This window comes from Euphorbia lathyris, chromosome 7 (assembly GCF_963576675.1).
Source record: "Euphorbia lathyris chromosome 7, ddEupLath1.1, whole genome shotgun sequence".
Taxonomy (NCBI): Eukaryota; Viridiplantae; Streptophyta; class Magnoliopsida; order Malpighiales; family Euphorbiaceae; genus Euphorbia; species Euphorbia lathyris.
This window is the reverse complement of record NC_088916.1, coordinates 67,589,272-67,611,211: the sequence shown is the minus strand read 5'-3', so window position 1 is coordinate 67,611,211 and position 21,940 is coordinate 67,589,272. Positions and strand designations below refer to the sequence as shown.

General features: G+C 35.1%; 2 protein-coding genes across 3 annotated transcripts; one reads left to right on the top strand and one right to left on the bottom strand.

Moving 5' to 3' along the window:
* The first annotated feature begins 3,079 nt into the window (after positions 1-3,079).
* Positions 3,080-3,997, top strand: LOC136236070 (guanine nucleotide-binding protein subunit gamma 2-like). The gene is made up of 4 exons (XM_066026178.1): positions 3,080-3,362; positions 3,436-3,488; positions 3,582-3,626; positions 3,722-3,997. The coding sequence occupies exons 1-4, from the start codon at positions 3,180-3,182 to the stop codon at positions 3,795-3,797; spliced, it is 357 nt and encodes a 118-aa protein (XP_065882250.1). The 5' UTR covers positions 3,080-3,179; the 3' UTR covers positions 3,798-3,997.
* Positions 3,998-8,958: 4,961 nt separating this feature from the next.
* On the bottom strand, positions 8,959-21,123 carry LOC136235368 (ubiquitin carboxyl-terminal hydrolase 26). Of its 2 annotated transcripts, none has more exons than XM_066025006.1 (15): positions 20,802-21,123; positions 19,338-19,434; positions 18,645-19,241; positions 17,430-17,685; positions 16,546-17,270; positions 16,151-16,262; positions 14,286-14,464; positions 13,628-13,912; positions 13,327-13,534; positions 12,585-12,656; positions 12,124-12,354; positions 11,759-12,022; positions 10,584-10,725; positions 10,113-10,311; positions 8,959-9,077 (listed from the first exon to the last, which is right to left on the bottom strand). In XM_066025006.1, exons 2-14 carry the CDS (start codon positions 19,415-19,417, stop codon positions 10,199-10,201), a joined length of 3,264 nt encoding a protein of 1,087 aa, XP_065881078.1. In that variant the 5' UTR covers positions 19,418-19,434; positions 20,802-21,123; the 3' UTR covers positions 8,959-9,077; positions 10,113-10,198. The 2 variants fall into 2 exon arrangements, with proteins under 2 accessions (XP_065881078.1, XP_065881079.1); XM_066025007.1 differs by having other exon boundaries at positions 16,151-16,259.
* Between the last annotated feature and the right edge of the window lie 817 nt (positions 21,124-21,940).

The following is a 21,940-nucleotide window of genomic DNA, read 5'->3' as shown; positions in this document are numbered from 1 at the left end:
GACATTCAACCCGCGCAGAGCCAGACCTGCCATTAGACCAAGTAAAGAAGGCCCCATGAGTAGGACCATCAACAAAAGAACCAGAATCAATAAAATCACGAAACTCCCTACAAGGACGCAAAGCAGGAGCCCGTCCCGATTTCTCATGAGATCCAAGGACATAATTAAAATCTCCAAGAAGCACCCAATGCCCATTCAACCTATTTTGATGAGCCAAAATATCATCAAACATAGTGACACGTCTATTTGCCCAAACGCTCCCGTAAACAAAGCAGACAAAAGTATTTAAATTAGACAAACTCAGAATAACAAACTGTTCATGTCTGAAACAAATATTGGTAACCATGGAAGAATTAATCTTTGCAAAACCCCATAGAGTTGGAAGCTCCTTATTGTTCATAGCAATTAAAGACAAACCAAGCCTTCTCCAGAAGGCCTCATTAACAGAACTGAACTCCACCATAGGCTCAGCTAAACAAAGAAAATTCGGTTTATGAAGAGAACATAAACGATGCAAGTAACCCTGAGTATCCCTATTAAGAATACCCCTACAATTCCAGTAAAGAAAGATCATTTAAAACGGACCGGAGGTTTATTGGCTTGTTTGTTTCGAGCTGGAAAATTCTCCATTGTTGTCATAATTTTTTCCCTCCGCCTTACTTTCTTAGTGCTAACTGTGTTCCAGCTATTATCATCCTCCTCTGCCATATCAGCCCAGGATTTAGTACGGGATGATGATTCAGATGTTGAATCAGCTCCTTCATATCTAGTGAGAATATTGTCCATTCCAGGTGAATCCGGCCTATCAGTTTTATCACAACTGTATTCATCCTCCTTCCTAAGTTGCAGGCTGCCAGGTAGAACAACCTCCACCACACAACCAGTATCAGTAGGAGGCCTAAGCTCATAAACAATCCGTGAAGTGGCATGTTGAACAGGCACCTCGGTCTGAATTGCATTATGCTTTTTCACAAACTTCCTCTCCTGTGATACCATTGTACGTTTTCTTTCAATAACCAGAGCCTCTAGAACCTTTTCCAATGGTTTTTTATTTTTCCTGCAGTCATAAGCCATGTGGCCAATGTTTGAACAAACTTTACAGAAGCTTGGTAATCTCTCATACACCACATCTATCCAAATTTGTTTTCCTTCTCTCTCAATACCCATTTTAACAGGAAGCTCATTCATCAAATCCACATCAATTAACATTCTAGCATAATGACCAAACTCACCTTCAAGAGTGGTATTATCAAATCGTATAAGCCCCCCAATACCCTTTGAAATATCCGAAAGAATTTGAGGATCCTAATACTCCCACGGAAGAGAATATAATCTAACCCAAACTTGAGCATTTGTAGACTTCTCAGCATAGGGGTCAAAGTCCGGAACCCATTGTTGCAAACGGAAAGTACCTGGCTTAGTATTGATAATGCCTCGCGCTAGCAACTGATTCTTGATCTCCTAGGATCCCAAAACCACATGAAAAAAGCCTCTCCCAATAGATATCAGTCGCCAAGAATCCTTCAAACCCCAAACCTTTGTTAAAGTTTCCTTAAGAGAAAGAACCTTCCATGGGGCATCTCCTTTGTTTAAGATTAACCTGCCAATCAGAGATGAGGAGCAAAGGGCCGCACACCTATCATAGGCAGATTGAGAAATTCTAACCGACCGAAGGCCGCCAATATCAGAAATCACAGCAGACGAGCAAGGAGTCGGATCCAGATTCCCAGCAAGGACCTTCGCAAATGACCTGCCCTGCACCTCCAAATTAGGCTTTCTCAAAGGATCCTGTGAAATCGAAGCAATCTGTGGTTGCGGGATACGCGATTGTGAATTATGAAAAGGGGTCTTTGGATTAAACAGAACCTCTATACCGAGGCAGTTATCTAGATATTTTGATTAGCCAAACATATTTTGGCTTTCAGTAAAGCCATAATGCGATATAAAATGGTCACCGGTTGATATCGAATATAATGGTTATTTTTTTTTTTGATAAAAACGGTTATTAGTGACAAAAGATAAAAACCTTATAATATATTTTTCAAAATAGAGGATTAAACATTATATTAGGCAAAAAATAAAACTAATAAATTATTTTTAAAAAAATAAATAGGGAATTCTTATACTTTCATCTCATTTGGTTATTTTCATAACACAAACTTTACTATTAACGAGTGTTTGTTTACTTCATTTTCTCTTTTTGTTTGTTTTTTCATATTAAAAATAAGAGTTCTAGGTGTTTGATCAGAAAACTATTGTTTACCTTTTATACATGAAAATTAGCTTTTTCTAGAAGTATGAAATTTCTTATTTTTTCCAACAGTAAACAACAATTAACACTGGTAAACAAATGAGCCTTAATCAATGTTATTTCATTTTTGTTCTAAAATTATTACTTTTACCTCAAATTATATTGAATTCGTAAATTTAATATAGATAAATTTTATTTTAAAAAATATGAGAAACTTTGACTCCTATTTCAAGTTACATACAAAAAAAAAATTAAAAGTTTTGAAAGAAATGTTAAAGTAGTTTATTAATTTAAGACTTCATGCATCATCTTTTTAAACTTATCTAAAAATTTTGATTGCCTTTCTAAATTTTAAAGTATTTTTTGATAGTTCTTTTAATTTGCATAAAATGTTAATTAGTTCTTTAAACTTACATAAAATATAATTAATTTAACCGTAAAAAAAAGTAAACTGCATGTGAAAAATGTATTACACACGTCATATAATGTTATTATTATATATTCATATAATACAATAGATTGAAAATGAAATTCACTTGTCAAACTATAAAAGTCTTCTTTAATATTCGAACATAATTCTATAATTGATTGAAAATGAAGTTCACTTGTTAAATTAGAAACACGTCATCAAAAAAAAAAAAATTGGGAGAATTCAACACAAAAATTAAATAGATGAATTTTTAATATTTCGACAGAATATATGAAAAAGTTGTATTTATTTTTTTTTTTCTATTTTGGTAGAAGATATAGATCAATTAATTTATCTGCATCACACGTCAGCCTGCCTATTACCTTTTCCTCTCTTTTGACCGTCAGCTTTAAGAAAATAATATAAATAAATAAATAAAAGAGTTCTTCAATAATTTACGCTTCTTCCTCTATTTTCCTCATCCCTTCTCAAATCTTCACTCTTTCCCCATATCTGATTATGGAACCCGATTCATCGCCAGTCGATCATGAGCTTCCTTCAACTCCGTCGCCGGGCTCCGAACATCAGCTAGATTCACTATCGACGATTCTTCCTACCTCAAAACCTAATAATGGTCTGTTTGGCAAGCACAGACTAGCGGCAGCCATCTCCAATCTTCAAAACGAAATCAATTTCCTCCAGGTTTCTTCATCTTCTTCTTCTTCCTCTTCCTCCAATTTTTTCTGCGCTTTATAATCTCATTTTCTTCCTTTAGGAGGAGTTGGAACAGCTGGAAACATTAGGCGAATCCTCCATCGTTTGCAAAGAGTAAGCAGTTCATAAAATTATCCCCAAATTTTCAATACTTTGGTGTAGTGATTGATTTTTTCCTGAAATTTTGATAAAAACGTTTCAATGCAGACTCATTTCAAGTGTTGAATCGATTCCCGATCCGCTGCTTCCATGGTAAGTTCACCATTACTAATCTGTGGGCTTAAATTGAAATTTTAGGGGTTTCAAATAGAGGGAGAATTGAGGGATGGTGGTGATGTGATTTGCAGGTGTAGAGGACCGAGTAATAATGGCTGGGATAGATGGTTCAGAGGAGCTCATAACACCAGAAAACGATGGATCTAACAAAAAACTGGGAAGAAATCGCAATAACAAACCTACGACTACTTCACTTTTCTTCGTATTTTGATTTAATTGCTCCGTATTCCACTTTTGCCGATTCTTCATTATGACATTGGAAATGATACAAATCAATCTCCTAATTAGTAATTAATGTAGTACACTTTAGAATATTCATATATAAACATTAAATTTAATTAAAATTATATTTGAAATTACCTTTTTAATAATTTTAAAATCAGAATTGTTTATCGAGGCTATTTTTGGTTCAGGTGTTAGCTAATAGCGGTTGCAGTAAGCTGTTAGCTGTTTGTTATTAGTTGTCCTAATTTTTGTTCTAATTATTTCATTACTCACCCGATCCTTTCTCGTATGACCACACATCCATCTCAACATACGCATCTCCGCCACCAACATCTTATGGATGTGGCAGTGTTTCACTGCCCAACACTCCGTACCATATAACAATGCTGGTCTAATTGTCGTCCGGTAGAATTTTCCCTTCAATCTATTAGGCATGCCGGGGTCACAAAGGAAACCCGTAGCACTCTTCCACTTCGACCAACCAGCTTTAATCCTATGAGCAACATCTCCATCTACTTCTCCATCCGTTTGGATAATAGATCCTAAATACCGGAAGCAATTCGAGGCCTAAACAACTCTCCCATCTAGGGTGATTGTCCTTGCCTCCCTACTCTTATGGCCGCTAAACTTACACTCCAAATATTCTGTCTTACTTCGGCTCAACTTAAAGCCTCTAGATTCTAGAGTTTGTCTCCATAGTTTCAACTTCCTCTCCACTCCTTCTTTCGTCTCATCAACCAACACAATATCATCTGCAAACAGCATGCACCGTGGTATACCATCTTGAAGTGAACTTGTTAATTCATCCATAACGATGGCAAAAAGAAATGGGCTTAGTGCGGAACCTTGATGCACTCCAATCGTAATAGGAAACTCCTCAGTCTTCCCAACACTAGTACGTACACTCGTGCATGCTCCCTCATATATGTCCTTTATGATGTCAATATATTTCCGCGAAATGTCTTTCCTTATCAAGGCCCACCAAAGTACTTCCCTTGGTACCTTATCATATGCTTTCTCCAAGTCAATGAAAACCATATTTTTGCATCTTATCTTATTATAAAATAAAAAATGTATTACACAAATTAATAAAATAATCTATATAAAATAATAATAATAAAAAATATTGAACACAACAAAACCTTGTTCTTCCCGTAATTATGTTGTAGAACAGGAATATTCGCATGGACCTTAATGACTAAGTGAATTTGGTCATTCACCGTTAGAATTAGCCTTATTAAATCTAAGCCGCATGATGCTTTAAATCTCCACCTTAGAATTCTAATAAACCTATATATAATGGTGAATAACCAAATACTGCATGGTCATTAAGGTCCATGTGATCAAAACCGTGTTGTAGAAATATAAATAATGTTAAAGGAGAAACATATTTTATGGAAATAAAAAGGATAATTTTGTAAAAAACAAATAACTATAAACATCTGTTTATGAAAAGCTCCAAATAGGAGTTTTTCGTGAAAAGTTTCAAAATGCTGCAGTTTCTAGAGAAAATGTTAAATGTTGCGGTTATATAAACCTAACCAAACGTAATATTTTCTGCGATTTGGAATGAAACTCTAAACGCTCCTCCGAAAAGCTGAAACAAACAATAAACAACTGTTTATGACAAGCTCCAAATAGGAGTTATTCATGAAAAGTTTCAAAATGCTGCAGTTTCTAGAGAAAATACTAAACGATGCGGTTATATAAACCTAACCAAACGTAATATTTCCTGCGATTTGGAATGAAACGTTAAACGCTCATCCGAAAAGCTGAAACAAACACTCTCTAAAGTCTTTTGTCCGACCCAAGTCTGCTCTTTTGTGATTCGGTTGGGATAGGACATGGATATTTGATTGATCCAATTTGAATCCGTTTAAACATGTACACACATAATGAAATAGATTTGAAATTTATTTCAAAAGTATTTGTTCGTGCCGGATGAAATGTTTTTATTTATTTAAGATTATTATCATTGAGTTATTTTTATTCCATTGTATTTTTATTGTTTATAATTATAATTTATTTTCTAATATAAATATATTAGTCCAACGAATTAGATTAATTGGATTAGTTTGGTCAACTCGAATAATTATGTCAAATTAAAGTTTGGTCGGACCTACCCATGAAGAAATTGGCCGGACCAACCCAATGAAAACCAACTTAGTACATATGATATGTCTAATCTAGTAATAAAGAAAAAAAAAATACAAATGAATGGAACATCGTAATGGAGTTGGATTACAAATGGGACAGAGTAGGGATGAGAATTGGTTGCCCATCCTCATCAATACGAGGAATTCCGTTATAAGGGAAATATTATTATCACTCTTTTTTCATAGAGATCTTCATTCCTCACTTTTTAATTATAAATAACATTTTTTTAATGATTTTTTTTATCCAATAATATCTTTAGATAAATATAATCTAATGTTTAGTATTATAAAAAAAAATACATCAATTCTCATTCATAAATAATACATCAATCTATTAAATACATTTAAAATTTTATTTTAAGAATATTAAAAATCTACGTGAGGAAATGGTGGGGATGAAGATGGAGATCCAAGGGACAGAAGTCTTCATTCCGCCCGTGATGAATCCTCCACCCCCATCCTATAGGAAAAATAAATGAGAATTCCTCATCCTCGTTGGGATGGATTCTCATCGAGGACAGATAATCTTAATAGAGTTTAATGGGAAACACATCTGGAGTTCAAAAGTTCTGTGTCAATGATTTGGAACCCAACCTTGGATGCTCTATTTGTTGTCCAAAATTTTAGAGATAGCGTTCGAGGCTCTGCACCATTCTTTTGTCGAGGTTAGCAACATAGATGTTCAGAGAGCTACCTTTAGTATGTGTAGGACGAAAGCCCCTAAGGTTGATAGTCGAGGGGTTGTTCAGATTTAATCGAAATTTGTTTATTGGTATTGTTGATATCCTAATGCCAATGAGACCTTCCCGGTCCTTGTTCCGAAGGTGCCGAACCCATCTTCTTTGATAAGCCTTGGTGATTCTTGATTTGATTGGTCTAAACCAAGAAAGCTTTATTCCGGCTCGATGGATGGTTGATAACATTGTTGTGGCTCAAGATGACAGGACATGGTGCACTCGATGCAGATCAAGAAAGGGAGGAGAAAGCGTGTAATCGCTTAAATTGGGATTTTTTAAATGAGACTCTTTCGCTTGCAGGTTTCCCTCTACGCTAGAGGAGCATTATTGCAGATTATATTTCCACTTCTAAAATGAGGGTTATTTTTAATAGGAAAATGTTAGATTTGTTTGTTTCGGGTAGAACACTTTATGTTGTGCTCTAAAAATATGTCCCCTAGTCCCTTGGTAATTATCTCGGAATCCCTCTAAATAGTGGTCATGTTACCAAATCTTGTTTTCAAAAAAAAATTATTGATTCGGTCCAAGAGGGAGCAGAAAGTTCATCTAGCTAGATGGGATGATGTTTGTATAAAAACATAAGAGGTACGGGGTCCAGAAGTCGGTTGACAACAATAAAGCTTTGCTTATGAGGCTAGTGTAGTGTATGCGGAAGAACCCGGATGCTCTGTGGGTTCGCATTTTGCACGGGAAGGATGAGGTGTTTAGAGGTAATGGCCAAGTTAAAAATTGCTCCCACCTTTGGAAGAGCTTCCATGTTGTTTCAACGGGGATTAGGGGTGGCAACGGTGTGCGCGGGGACGGAATTGCATTTTTCATACCCTCACCAATTGTTACGGGAACGGTTTCGGGGAATCCTCATTAAGTGATTCGGGGATTTTTTTTCATCTCCGTCCCCGTACCCAATAAAATAATATAATGAATTTTTATATATACAATAAAAAAAATACAAAAACCATTAGAGTAACCAGTTTGCTGTAACCAGCAAAAACAGGTTATATATTTCTGTATCCAGCAATTGCAAATTCTGTAACCAGCATTTGCTGGTTACAGATTTTTTTGTAATCAGCAATTGCTGGTTACAGAAATCTGTAACTAGCTGCTTACAGAATCTGAAAAGGTACCTGGAATTACAACAAAATCAACTAAATCAAACGAACTTAATTTTGCTGGTTCTAATTGAAATGTAAGAAAGGAGACGGCGGAGTGAAGCAGACATCGGACAAAAGCAGATGGAACGGAACCCAGGCGGAATGAAACCGACGGAACGCAGGCGGTGGAGTCACGGAGTGAACGCAGGCGGAGTCACGGATTGCAGGTGGACTGAAGCCAACGGTCAGAGAAGACGTAAAAGTGGAGAGAAGACTGGGGGCGGCGGTGCGTTCGTCAGTCTCGATCGTGAAGAATAGAATAGATTATAGAAAGTGTTACTGAAATCAAAATTATAAAAACCCTAACAATAGTTACAAATAAATCCCTGCATTTTAGTTTGTAGTGGATAAAGTTTAATATTTGCCCCTCATTTATGATATAAAATTAATTCAAATTACTGATTTTATTGGAGGATCCCCATGGGGATTTTTCAAGGATCCCCACGAGAATTTACATGGTAATGGGACAGGATCCTCACGGGACGATGTAATGGGACAGGATCCTCACGGGACGAATATAGCAATTCCCATCCCCATCCTCATGTAGGGTTCGGGAAAAAAATTATCCCCGTCCTCGTCCCCATTCCCAATTTTTTCGATTATTCCCCATCCGCGTCGGTTTCGGATACCTGCGGTTTTCGAATTATCCCCTCTCCATTGCCACTCCTACTACTTTGGGATGTTGATAATGGCAAATCAGTATGATTTTGGGCGGATTGTTGGCTCAATAATATCAAGCTTCTTGATGTTTTTGCAAGAAGACCTCATATGATGCCTCAATGTTTTTGCAAGAAGGCCTCCTAATGCAGCTCTTTAAAGGAATTATTTTTAACAAAAGACTCGCTTTCAGCGGTATAAGCCCTAATGTAAAGGTACTAACGCTAATGTTAAATCATTTCCCAACCATTACCGTATTGAGAACAATTTCCCCAAAGAACCTCATTTTAGTGTTCAGCTTTAACTTTTGAGATTGACAATCCCCACTTCGAATAGAGTAAATGCTACATTCAAAATAGGTTGACAAAGAACATTGCAAATACCACCAGATTAGTACAACATTAATATTCTAAATTACATTGTTACAAAATATTTTAGGGGCTATAACTAATTCCGCTGGTTTATGCACAACAAAACGACAAGCTGCCAGTCACCTAACTCCTGTCAAAATTGCAATATTTAAGTTAATCACACAACATTTTAATTCACTTATTAATCATATCATTTTTTATCGTAATGGAATCATCATTACATCATTCAATTTTTCTTCACAAATTTATGTAATGAGCATTACAAATAAAATAGACACCGAGTTCTATTTTCTTATTTATTATAATACAATTAATTAGTATTATTGCCCATTAAAGCATTGTATTTGTTTTTCATCAACCATTCCATGACTCCTAAATTCATGGCTCATGTAAATATATGCAAACTAAAAGTAATTGAATATCCACAATATTTCGAATACTAGTTAAAATAATATTGATACATGTCAGTGTTCGCAATATTGTGGATATTCAATTACTTTTAGTTTGCATATATTACATGAGCAATGAAATTTAGTAGTCGTGGAATCATTGATGAAAAACGAATATAAACATATAAAGTTAAGGGAAAAGTTCAAATAAAACCCCTGTGGTTTCATTAATTTTCAGATAAAGGACTGTGGTTTACTTTTTGTCAAAACGAGGACTGAGATTTCGCACTTTTAATAATGCTATTAAAACTATCTTTAACGACCTGAAAATGAAAATTTTCAAGAATTAAAGTTGTTCAATGTCATATTTTCTATGGAACTTTAATTCTTCAACTTTTCTATTTTAATAGTATCAATCGAAAAAGTCCTTACTTTGCTAAAGTTGAAAACCTCAGTCCTCGTTTTGACAAAAAGTAAACCACAGTCCTTTATCTGAAAATTAGTAAAACCACAAAGGTTTTATTTGAACTTTACCCTAAAGTTAATAGAGAAAGAATATAATATGATTAAGCCTATATTGGTGCTATTTTGAACGTTGAGTCTAAATTTGTACTTTTCCAAAAACCTTAGGCCTATAGGATAATTGTATTTTATGAATTTTATTAAAATTTTCCAACCAAACATGATAATGTAATCATGATTTCATTCCATTTCATTACCACTTTTCCATCAATGAAACAACAAAACTGAAGTTTGATTATGATTAGAGTTCTAACCTCATATAGGCAAAAGCCTAAGATCCAAGTTGTTTCCTTTCCCTGAATCAGCATGTACAAAATTGTGGTATGTAATTTAAGGATGACTATTTTGAGCACACATCTTGAACAGGTTGTGATGAAACATTTGCAGTCAAAAGTGTACCCCGGAACCCTCCCTCAGCTTCTTGTGTGTTCATTTTCTGGTCAGAGAGCTCATCTGTTTTGACATCAAGATACAACGAAATCAGTACAATCAACCACTATTTCACAACATAGACTCTCAAGATCAACTAATATGTAAGGTTCTTTGCTTCCTTTCCTTATTTCAAAAATTTCAGACAAACCACTAAAATAAAGTGTCGAAAGTATTCAAAGATGAAACTTAAATGTGCAGTTTAATAATCAGCAGAGATACATCCCATGGATTGCATCCAAAATAACCATTTATTTTGAAATAGTTTAACTTGAAGCACTACAATGATGAATTACCAGCAATATCTCTATGTTCATGAATTTCAGAATCTTGAACCCATAGCTTATCTCCAGGAAATATATTCAAGTCAGCAAGGGTTGCACATTCCTGATCAAGTACCCGAGAACCTTTATGAAGAATCTGGTTTTCCTTGACTACCTGCATCAATACATTTCATTACAGGATAGTTATTGGCAAAAAACATCTTATCTACCCAACTGAACTTATAGCTCATATAGGCAAACCTCTAATGCAACCCTATTTGATTTTGGTATACATATCATTCGTACAGAAATGAATAACAGTATCATAATAAGGTTCATTTAGCTTCACCAATGCAAAAATAACATGTGTCCCCACTAAGCGAGGATCCAGGGAGGGGTCCGTCCCACCACAAGGGTGTATTGGGGACGGGCCTTCCCTTGCCAATTTTTTGGCAAGAGGCCACTGCTACGACTCAAAACCGTGACCTCTCGGTCACACGACAACAACGTTTACCGTTGCGCCAAGCAATAGAAATGAAGAAATGGTGCACAGTATCATGATCAGATGTAAACTAAATCCAACCATTATAAGGAGGAAAATTCAAACTGGGAACAATGTCTCACAAGAAAGAAATTTGTATTGATCAGATGGTATCAGCAGAGCCAATCTCAAGATCTTCGAAAAGCATCTATAGGAGAAGAAAATTTATGTTTTTGCATTACTTTTTAACTTTTGGAGAACTTATTGCAGAGCTGAGCCCCATTATATTGGTTTTGTGGCAAGAAAGAAATTTTATTGATCAGATGCTATCAGAAGAGCCAATCTCAAGATCTTCGAAAAGTATCTATAGGAGAAGAAAATTGTCTTAATGTTTTTGCATCACTGTCTCCTGCAAGCTAAGCCTCGATATATCGGTTTTGTGGTGAATACCCTAATTTTTTAATGTCCATACACAATCTCCTTTCAGAAATGTATCAACCTTCGAATTGAAGGTAACTAGCACATCATGCAGATCGCACAGTAGGATCCATTTGTAGACCAGAATGCGACATTAAAAGGCTGATGTTTCCCAGAAGAAAAAAAAAAATACAAAACCCACCAACTATAATTAATCTCAGTTGCTAGCAACATCCATGAAGATTAGTCCCAAATGATCATGCATCAGCTATCACAAACCAGACATATATATATTTTCCTTGCAGCTTACCCCAAGTGATTCCCATATCATCATTTTTAACTGGTATATTGATGTAGAACCAGAAACTTTTAAATTAACAGAATTCCCATAACTGGTCCTTCTAGAGCGCTTAGAGGCCCTACGATCAGGCTCCGAAGTGGTCTCAGATGATTCCAGAATTGATTTTGGAGCCTCTTTACCACGTACAAGAGATACATTTATGTCCTCGTTGGTGTAATTAAGTTTCTCCATCAATTTACAACTTTCTCTTTCACCAATGCAAGCCTCGCAGACCTAGCAAATTTTGTGAAATGCCATAATCAGCTATCAAATAAAATGAAGTGACTTCATGAATGCACGATTGCACATTACAAACAAGCTTAGCTTTAGTTCACCTCAGGACAAGTCCTAATGATAGGCTGGCTAGTCTCTCTCTCATTGTTTACTTCGTCTGGAGGATTCAAATGCTCCTCATTCATAGTTTTCTCTTCACAGGAAACAGCTAAACCATTTTCAGCTGCATTACTCGACTCAATGATTGCAGATATACCCTTCGCCTTATTACCACCCCACTCTTCACAAAAGTTGTTCCAGTCATTATCAGTAATGATTGTTAACCCATCTGTCTAGAATCCAAAGAATGGGGACAAAGGAAAAAAAACAAAGAAAAAAGTGATATCAGAGCACTAGCAATAGAATTGACTAATAACTTTTGCCCCTTTTGGCGGCCATTATGGTAGAAATGATATAGCTCACAGAGAAAATTACAATAATTTCTGTAGGTTACCAGCAATTTTACTAGCTGAGAGATGAAAAATTGAGGCCATAATCATATTGAAATACCCATCATACTTACAGTAGAACCCTTCTGGAAAAGTATGCCACGTTTGGAAACCAAATAAGGAGGCCTTTCCAAGAGTCTTAAATGCTGAAAAAAATTGAACGAGATTGTGAGTCTAAAAAAGACTACTTGGAAACATATAATTTTATCACTAAACATGGCTAAAAGGAAAACGATATAAACCAGATAGGTCCTGAATCTGATGGAGTGCCATATAAATAGGAGTCGTAATTCCATATGGAATTGGAATTGTTCCATGATTCCATGATTCCAAAACCAATTTGCAAAACAGATTGCCGCACATGCACCTTTTCAAATCCAATTTGGATTTGTTTTATTTTGCTTTATTAATTTATTAATTTTTCTATTCCTTTTTGGTTTAAGAACTATCTCAGCCTATAAGTGGTTACTAGATTAGTTCTAGTCTTTATTATTTCTTTTCGGGTTTTGATTAAACTCATACCGTGCACCCGCTGTACCAGAATCAGACACCACATCATAATTTATAAATATCATAGCAACTTTTCATGCAGAAGTCACTAACCATGAAGTTAAAATTCATTGAATCAGATAGTGGAACATGATAAAGATGAAAAAGTATTACATAAATTTAACTCCAAGTGAGGAGCAGCATGTACTTCATTTTTTATTCTATTTGTTACTGGAAGGGCTGAGTGGTGAAAGAGAGAGCATGACCATATAAGAAATAGGTGTCAATTATGACCTAACAGAATATTCTGACACAATTAAGAGTTACCTTTTCACATTTCAGTGAATCAATGACAATATCCAGAATTTCAGGTTCCATTGAAGAAGAAATATGCTTGCCGCTTGCAGTCACATAGTTTCTCCATTTTGCGAGCCATGATGATGGAACTAAGTAGTACTTGCAGTTCAAGGAAAGGGGAATACCTTTTCCAGTAACCAATTTCTCATGATTTTGTCGTTGTCTTAGCTTCACAGCTCTGCAGTATGGACACAGAAAATCAAATACAGAAATGCACGCATGCATGCAAATGAGTTTGGGAGGTCTTTACTACTAATAATTTGTGAATGACCTTAGAGAATCCTCCAAGCAGGCAACTTCAGAAAGTTCATCACAGCATTGCAGACACTGTTGAGTGTTTGAATCAAAAATCATGCAACCTGAGAAATCATCGGGTTTTACTGCAGAGGCATCCTCACAAATGAAGCGCCACAGATTGTCCGGAACCAATATTCGTTTGGCACCAGGTGCTTGCTCAGGCATCAATCCCCCATGAGGACACCTGATTGTAACTGTTGGTCCTGCATCAGCTTCGCTTGGTGCATCATGGTTTTTTCTTCTTACCCACTGCTGCAACCTACAGGGATCAAATAGCACATTCACTAATCACTACAGCCATTCCCAGAAAGATACCATGAAACCATTCATTTCCACAGTGAACGATATGTTTTAGGTTCATCGATAAAAGTTTACATCCACAGAACAACAATATGTTTTTCAGGTCCATAGATAATAATAAGTAAAAAAGATCATAGATTACTGATGGGGTTTTATTCGCTTTCCAAGGAGCAAGGCCAAAAAGGGTTCAGAAAAGGACAGTATATTTGTCTTACTTAACAGTAAGGTAGACTCTTAAAACAGGGAAGAGCTCTAGTAAGCCACAACTCAATGCTGGTTAACACATTGAAATAAATTTCCAACAGCAGGGGAAGAAATACAAGATACCATACCAACTCTTTGATATGTAGTATGTTCCATCCAGGCACTTCCCTGCAAGTACATCATTTGCAAGCTCTCTCATAGATGTCCTCCGATCCCTATAGCTATCGGCACAGACAAGAGATCGTGCAACATCAACAAGGCAAGCCTTGCAGTAGTCATCATTTGTTAGTGTTGGCCCTCCACCATACTGAAATTTACAAGCATTTAACAGAAAGATTAGCAACGATTGCATAGCCTAGATAGAAACAGGTAATTACAGGCAAGCTCTGAGCATAAAATGGTTAGGAAAAAAAAAGTAAGCAACATTTGTTTCAAAAAGCACACTATTCTCACAAGTCACTTGAATAATCATGTTCCACCAAATTTGCAAACTACAGGGGAAGCTTCTCTTATCCTGTTTCGCTTGCTATCTTTTGCTACATTTACACAAATTATAATAGAATGTGTATACCTCTAGACTGTTCTGGATTTTGATAGTAGTAATAAGAACCTACTGGTCACACATAAGACTTGGAACCAAAAAAGAGGAATGGATGTTAATTAATAGATGGAAGCCCAATATAGTCCATAAAGGCCCAAATAATGAAGGGGGGCGAAATACATGTATTATATATATACATGTGGGAATTAATTTATTTTAGACAATTATGATTAGATTATAATTGTGGTTAAATTAATTATGGGATAATTAAGTTAGAAGGTTTAAAGTGGTTAAATTGCTTCTATCAAACAACCTAATGTTATCTTTATATTTAGATATAACTGTAGATAATATTTATGAAGTAGTTGTATTTCAACACTAACTTCTGTGTTTATCCACATTTGAATAGTTCTAAATCACTCTGGTACAAAAGCATATAATAGTAGAGAACTGTTTGGTTTATATTTTTTTTATAGTTCTAGGTATACTAGACTTAATGTATTAAGTGTTATTAACTAAAATATCATATATTACCTGTAAATTAATTAAAAATTGTAAAAATATATTAATCATATTATACTTAAAACACTTAGGGGGCGTTTGGTTCGCACAAGGGTAACGGAATGGAATCAAGAATTACATACATATGTCTATACTGTTCTATTTATACTGTTTCCAAGTAGTCTATTTTAAAAATAATATGATAAAAGAAAAATATTTGTCAAAAATATTTTTTAGGATAAAAAATAAAAACAAATAAGTATAAGGATCAAAAGTGAGATTAGTCTAGGGATAAAAATATATAAAAAAAATATAAGGATAAAAATAAAAATAAAAAAGTAAAAATTAGTCAAAAATATATTGAAATTTTATAAGAAAAGTAAATGTTTAAATTAGTGAGAGAGAGGGGAAAGGGAATGGAAAACCTTAGGAGGTTAGGGGGAATGGGATTAGAGGAGTTAGGGGTAAACCCAAAACTAAAAGAGGGTAAAGGGAATGATTGAATTGATAAAACAAACACCAACAAAAGGAATGGAACCCTTAAAATTTGTTGAAAACACGAATAATGGACTGTTGGTGTACAAAATACATAAAATTGCACGTGAGCACAAAACTACTACTTAAAGGCTATGTTCAATTAGGATAATGGAAAGGAGGAAGGAAATGTATTCTACATAAACTTCCTCCATAATGCTAACCAGTCGCATATTTTTTTTTTAAATATATCTTCCCCTTTTCCACCCTCTCAAGCAAAGATAGTGATAAAAAGTGCTTTGCCTTACTCAGGCAAGCGTCTTAGTGTCTAGCACCTCAATTTTTTAGACAATCCTACCTAGCACAATTGAGGCACATTTCACCATTCAACTCTCTATGAAAACAACTAGGAAGGGAGTGCCTATAATACAATATAGGACCCCGAATATAAGTAAAACAGATTAGACATGAAAATACCTTAGATAATAATTTGGTCCAAGCCTCCGCAGACAACCGCTTCATGGAGCCAACCTTTGAAACTGGAACTTTTCCATGCGAGCATTGAATATGAGTGTTATCTAACGCACTGCTGGACATTACAAACAACCATAAATAGCCTCATACAGTACTTACAACAGAGTAACATGAAAAATCACTTGTGCAAATTTGGATATATAACAGTTAAACTAATTCTTATTTGGTTAAAATTCCCAAGAGAAACGTGGCAAACATGAATTATACCATCCCAACAGATCAATATTTAGAACTACGACCTTGAAGCAGCAGCTATGAACTCATACATATACAAGCAAATAAAGGAGTTACTTTATGTTGGCAACTTACAACGACACGTTATAGAAACTTGAACTTACATTGCAGTAATATTATCTGCCCACTGTCGAAGCCACTCAGTGGAGACCCAACAAAATGGTTCTTCAAGTGACTGGACGGGAGCTTCAGAGAGAATTGACCGAACCTCTTGTCTCCTTTCTGTGATCTGATTCACCTCCGTTTCCTTCTTCAATTTATATTCTTCACAAAGGGACAAATATAATTCATTCTCATTCTTCAGACCTTCAAAAAGGTGAGGTGGAAGAGAACTCTCATGCAAAGACCTCCCACAACCTTCTATTTCCATCGGTCTTTCCTGATCCATCTTCTGAGTACGCCTAAGATTATACATCAGCATGTATGCATCATTAGATGAAAATATCTCTGTATGGCCATTAAGACTGGTTTTCAGAGATTGTGGCTGTACATCATCTGCATGATTTCCATTGGCCACAGCTCGCACTTGTTCTGCACAAGTTGGTGCCTCACTGGGGACAATTTTAGATGCAGAACTTGAAGAACCTTCTCCAAAAGGGTGAAGTCCTAAGTTCGATACATGCTCATCGTCAAATTCCCACCACTGGCCAGTATTCTCATCCTTAATATGAGCAATGTAATGACCACTGTTCACAGCAGTTCCCTTGTGAATCAAAACAGCTGACAAATCATATATCCAGTTCTGTTGAGAGGGTTCGGAAAGCCTTTGTTGCATATCCAATACTCCAGGGAAACCAAATGCAGAAGTGATTTTCTTCTTTGTTGTAGTCTACTGACAAAAATCAACATATAAATATATGATAAAATATACAGCTTCAGATGGGAAGAAGCTAAGTAGAAAAATAGTTGGTAACTAAATCTTCATATAAGGAAGACCCGGAGCATCTAAATATCAATACTTTAAATCCAAAAGCACAACATGAAGTACCTTGGGAAGGAAAACACAGCGCTTAAGCTGAAAATTGAGGACATCGGGCAGAGTTCGCAGCTTGATGCTACGAATAGCATCAACTCTCATTTTACACAACTCACAAAAGTACTGATTATCACCATGTAGCTTTTCCACACTAAGGTAATCATCCAAACTCTCATCTAAGCTTTTCAATCCTTTTACATTTAACTCCAACTCATAAAAGTCTTCCATCTTAAAAGATGCTTCAGAATCTCTTCCACATTTTGAGCACCTGCTCCCAGAACAAACAAAGCCAACTTTTAAGTTAGATGCAACCGCAAAGGGCCTCCAAATGTTAGGGGCACAATATATATATATATATATATATATGTTCAAAAAGAAAAAAAAAAAGTTAAAAGAGCATTAATAAAAATTCAAACGTTCTTTCAATAAATAAAAATATAAACTAAAAGAAATACACAAAAGGGCATTAATTAAATTAAGCAAACAAAAGGCAGTAATAAAAAAAACGTTTGGCATTGGATTGGTAACTGCTACTTTCAATGTAAAAGAGACGTTAAAATTGATAAGCATTAACTGAAAAAGAATCCAATTACCATTTAAACTCCTAAGTAGTAAAACCTTAATAAAAAGTTTTTGTTAGATATATATTGTATTTATGGTAATTATCCTATATTTATGCTAATTGGTAATCTAGGCTTAATTATAGACAGATCATATTAATTAACTCTATGAGCTAATTTAGGCTTAATTATAGGCAAATCATATCCTTTGTAATCTATATATACATATATATGATACACATCAATGAAATGGCTCAATGGTTTAGCTCTATCAGTTTTTCTACGCTATCTTATCATATCGTCTATTCATACTTTTGAATTTTGTTTGCAATGCCTCCTAAAAAGCAATTATCTGGACATGAAAAACGAATGAAAAAAAAAGGAGAATTGATGAATTAATACAATCTCAAAAAGGGGCTCTCAATAGATTTGTAGAGCTTTATTAGCTAGACACTAGGGCACTCCAAATCTCAAGACTGGCCCTGGTCTAAGTTACCTCAAACACCAAGAGAAAAAGAGAGAAGACAATTAGCATCATTAAAATATAAACAGAAGGGTGTAAAAAAATGTTGATTTGAGGATTAAACAAATATTACCATAGCAACAACAAACAAAAAATCATAAGAAAAAAAAAACAAATTAAAAGATGAAATCAAGCATATCTTACGTCGTTACATGTGACACACTTCCACGAAAGAGATCTTGAACTATTGATTTTGCCTTGGAAACCCTAGAATGGCTCAAGCAACGCTCAAGCAAGGAAAGAAGAAGGGTCAAAAATTCATGGCTATCTTGCTGAACACCATTATCCAACTCCAGAGTCTTTATAAATGGAGCTGAATCGATGAAAGCTGCTTTACTAGCATGCAATTTTGCAAAAAGCCAGACAAGCTCATTCAAAACAGGGTGTTGTTCCAATACTTCTGGTTCAACACAAAAGACACCATCCCGAAAAGATGTATTCATGTACAAACATTGAAGTATGCTGTTGGCATAGCATGTAGCTCCCAGATTTGTAAGACCAGCCGGTGAATCAGCAGATGCACGAAGATTCTTGCCTGGGTCATCACCAAGGCCAAGAACAATTTCTGATAACTTCTGCCATAAACCAGACTTACGACTCCCATTGGGTGGTGGAATCAAAGCACAAAAGCAGTTGGGATTATCTTTAGTATTGACACGGCACCCTTGACAAACTGGTTTTGAGACCATATACAGTTTATTTACATCACCATTGGTTATGTCACCAGTTGTATTAATATTCCTACACAAGAGGCAAAAAATGTTACAAACAGATCATGCGTATGAAGCAGAAAAAAGTTGCAATCTGTAGGAAAGATGAACATTTATGTAACTGTACCTCAAAATTTCAGAAGTGATATCGACATTATCCCCTTGCTTATGCCTTTTATTCTTGCTCCGCGTAGCTGGTCGGCTCATCGTATTACCGACCTATTCTGCAATAGGTGGCAATGACACATCATTTCCAAACATAGAAAGATGAATTTGACTATTTTGCAATTGAAAATATGCAACACAAGAACACAGCATTCATCACCACAGAAACAATCTATCTGATGTCTGAATTCAAAATGCTAGTCAACATAGAAATACAAGTTAACCAACATTATAAACAACGACAAAGCCTTAGTCCCGAAATGATTCGGGATCGGCTAACATGAACCATCATATAAAACCGTGAAATCAAGTCATGTCGGCGACATAAATTCTCTCCCTCCACTCCCTCCTATCTGTTAGATATGTAATTATCTTGTTTAGAAAATATATTATTTGATGATTGATTTGTAATTATCACATTAGCATAATTATAGGTATTAATTATCACATTAGCATAATTATAGGTATTAATTATCACATTAGCATAATTATAGGCATAATATAGGGCTTGTTTGTTGTAAACTCTTGGGTATTTATACTCTACTTGATCAATAGAAATCCTCAAGGGTTCTACCTCTATTAATTACATATCTAACACTATCCACTACCATATTTTCCTCAATCCACAATAAACTCATATCACTCTCAATCACCCTCTTCCAAGTTTGCTTAGGTCTTCCCCTAACCCTCACCATTACATCCCTTTGCCACTTTTCAGTCCTACTAACCGGCGCACTGAACGCTTTTCATCTTACATGGCCAAACCACCTTAGTCGGTTTTCCCTCATTTTATTCTCAATAGATGTAACCCCTACTTTTGTCCTAATTATTTCATTACTCACCCGATCCTTTCTCGTATGACCACATATCCATCTCAACAATCGCATCTCCTGAACAAAAATCACGGAGACCCAAGGAAGATACAATAAAGACAAAGGAGTCACCCAATCAAGAATTCTAGACTCTCCGTACAGGCAACAAACGGGCATTTAGCAATCACATTGGGTCACTCGGTATCCAAAAGTATTCAATAACTCCGTTTCTTAACTAAAAGCGAACACTGTAGAAGAAAAGAGAATCTTCAATCGTCTGTTCGTCAAAACGTACCTTCCATGTCTGTATGCTAATCTTCCAGCTCAAACTAATAAAGTTTCCAGTAACACATCAAATAGCACAAACTAAATGAATACAAACAACACCCATTAAAACAGACAACAAAAATAAATAACAAAAAAAACACGTCATATCATTAAAAACAATATACAAAGGGGAGAGACACACCTATTGATAAAATAGGGGGAGAAAATCATAAACCCTAGAAATTGAATAGGAAGTAAAAATAAAGAAAACAAAATGGCAAATTACAAGCAAGAAGAAGGAAGTCAGAAGAAATTTCGATAAATAAAACAACAGTCGTGAAGCTTACCCACAGAAGGGAGGAAGACAAAGGAACACCGCCTATTGGTTTTTTGGAAATTGATCGGTGAATGGATTTGTGAATAATAATAGTTGCTAGTATTATGATGAGATGAGAGAAAAGGCTTTGATTTTGAATTATGATGAGATGAAGAAGAAGGAGAAAGAAAGCAAGGATCAGTGAGATTTTATATCGACGCTGGTTTTAGTTGGCTCGGTAAATAATTAATTAAAAAGGAAAAATAAATAAAATGCGCGAGGGAAAGATGGGAGACGGAGAGACACTCAGAGGAGGGAAAAGGAAAAGGAGAGAGAGAGAGAGGAATGATGTCTCACACCTTTGTTAATATCAACTCTGGTCTGAAAAATATACTGTATATTTAAAAGTTAATTATTGTTTATCAAAAAAAAAAAAGTTAATTATTGTTATTTATCATTTATCATAAAATACTAAAACTCTTAATTTTTAATAAAAGCTTAACTCACCTTCTTAAAAAAATAATAATAATAACTTAACAAGTACTTATTTGATAACCAATCAAAACACTTCATTTAATACATTATATACTTAATAACTTCGATTTGTTCGCTTCGTGTTTAAAATATTCAATTAGGTTAAAGATATAAAATATTTAATTAAGTTAAAAATAACTTATTTTGATAACAATCAACTCACTTCATTTAATACATTTTGTATTTAATAACCTCACTTCTTTCATTGTTTAAAATATTTAATTAAGTTAATCTCCGACAAAAGGCAGTTTACCATTAATAACGAGCCGCATGGATGTGTTTTTCTTTCTTTTTTTACCTTTACAAGAATTTTTTTTTTATTCAAAAAAAAAATATATTTTTAGTAAGTCTAATGTCTGGCTTTAAAAGCACCTAGATTTTGCCCCGAGAGCTTCCTCCTGTGTGAGTGTTCGAATGGTGATTTGCCGGTCATACTTTCCTTTCTGCAGTTTGGTTTTGACTCTTACACAACGAATAGCAATGGGCTATATATCCTCTTTATGAAGTAGAGGAAGGGGTTTATGGCACGATTGAATCATTTAATTTACTATACAATGATGGCACACACAGTAGTAGCTCTCTGCAAAATATAGGATCTAAATAACTCAAGTAAAGTGGGAGATTTGAAGATTTCGA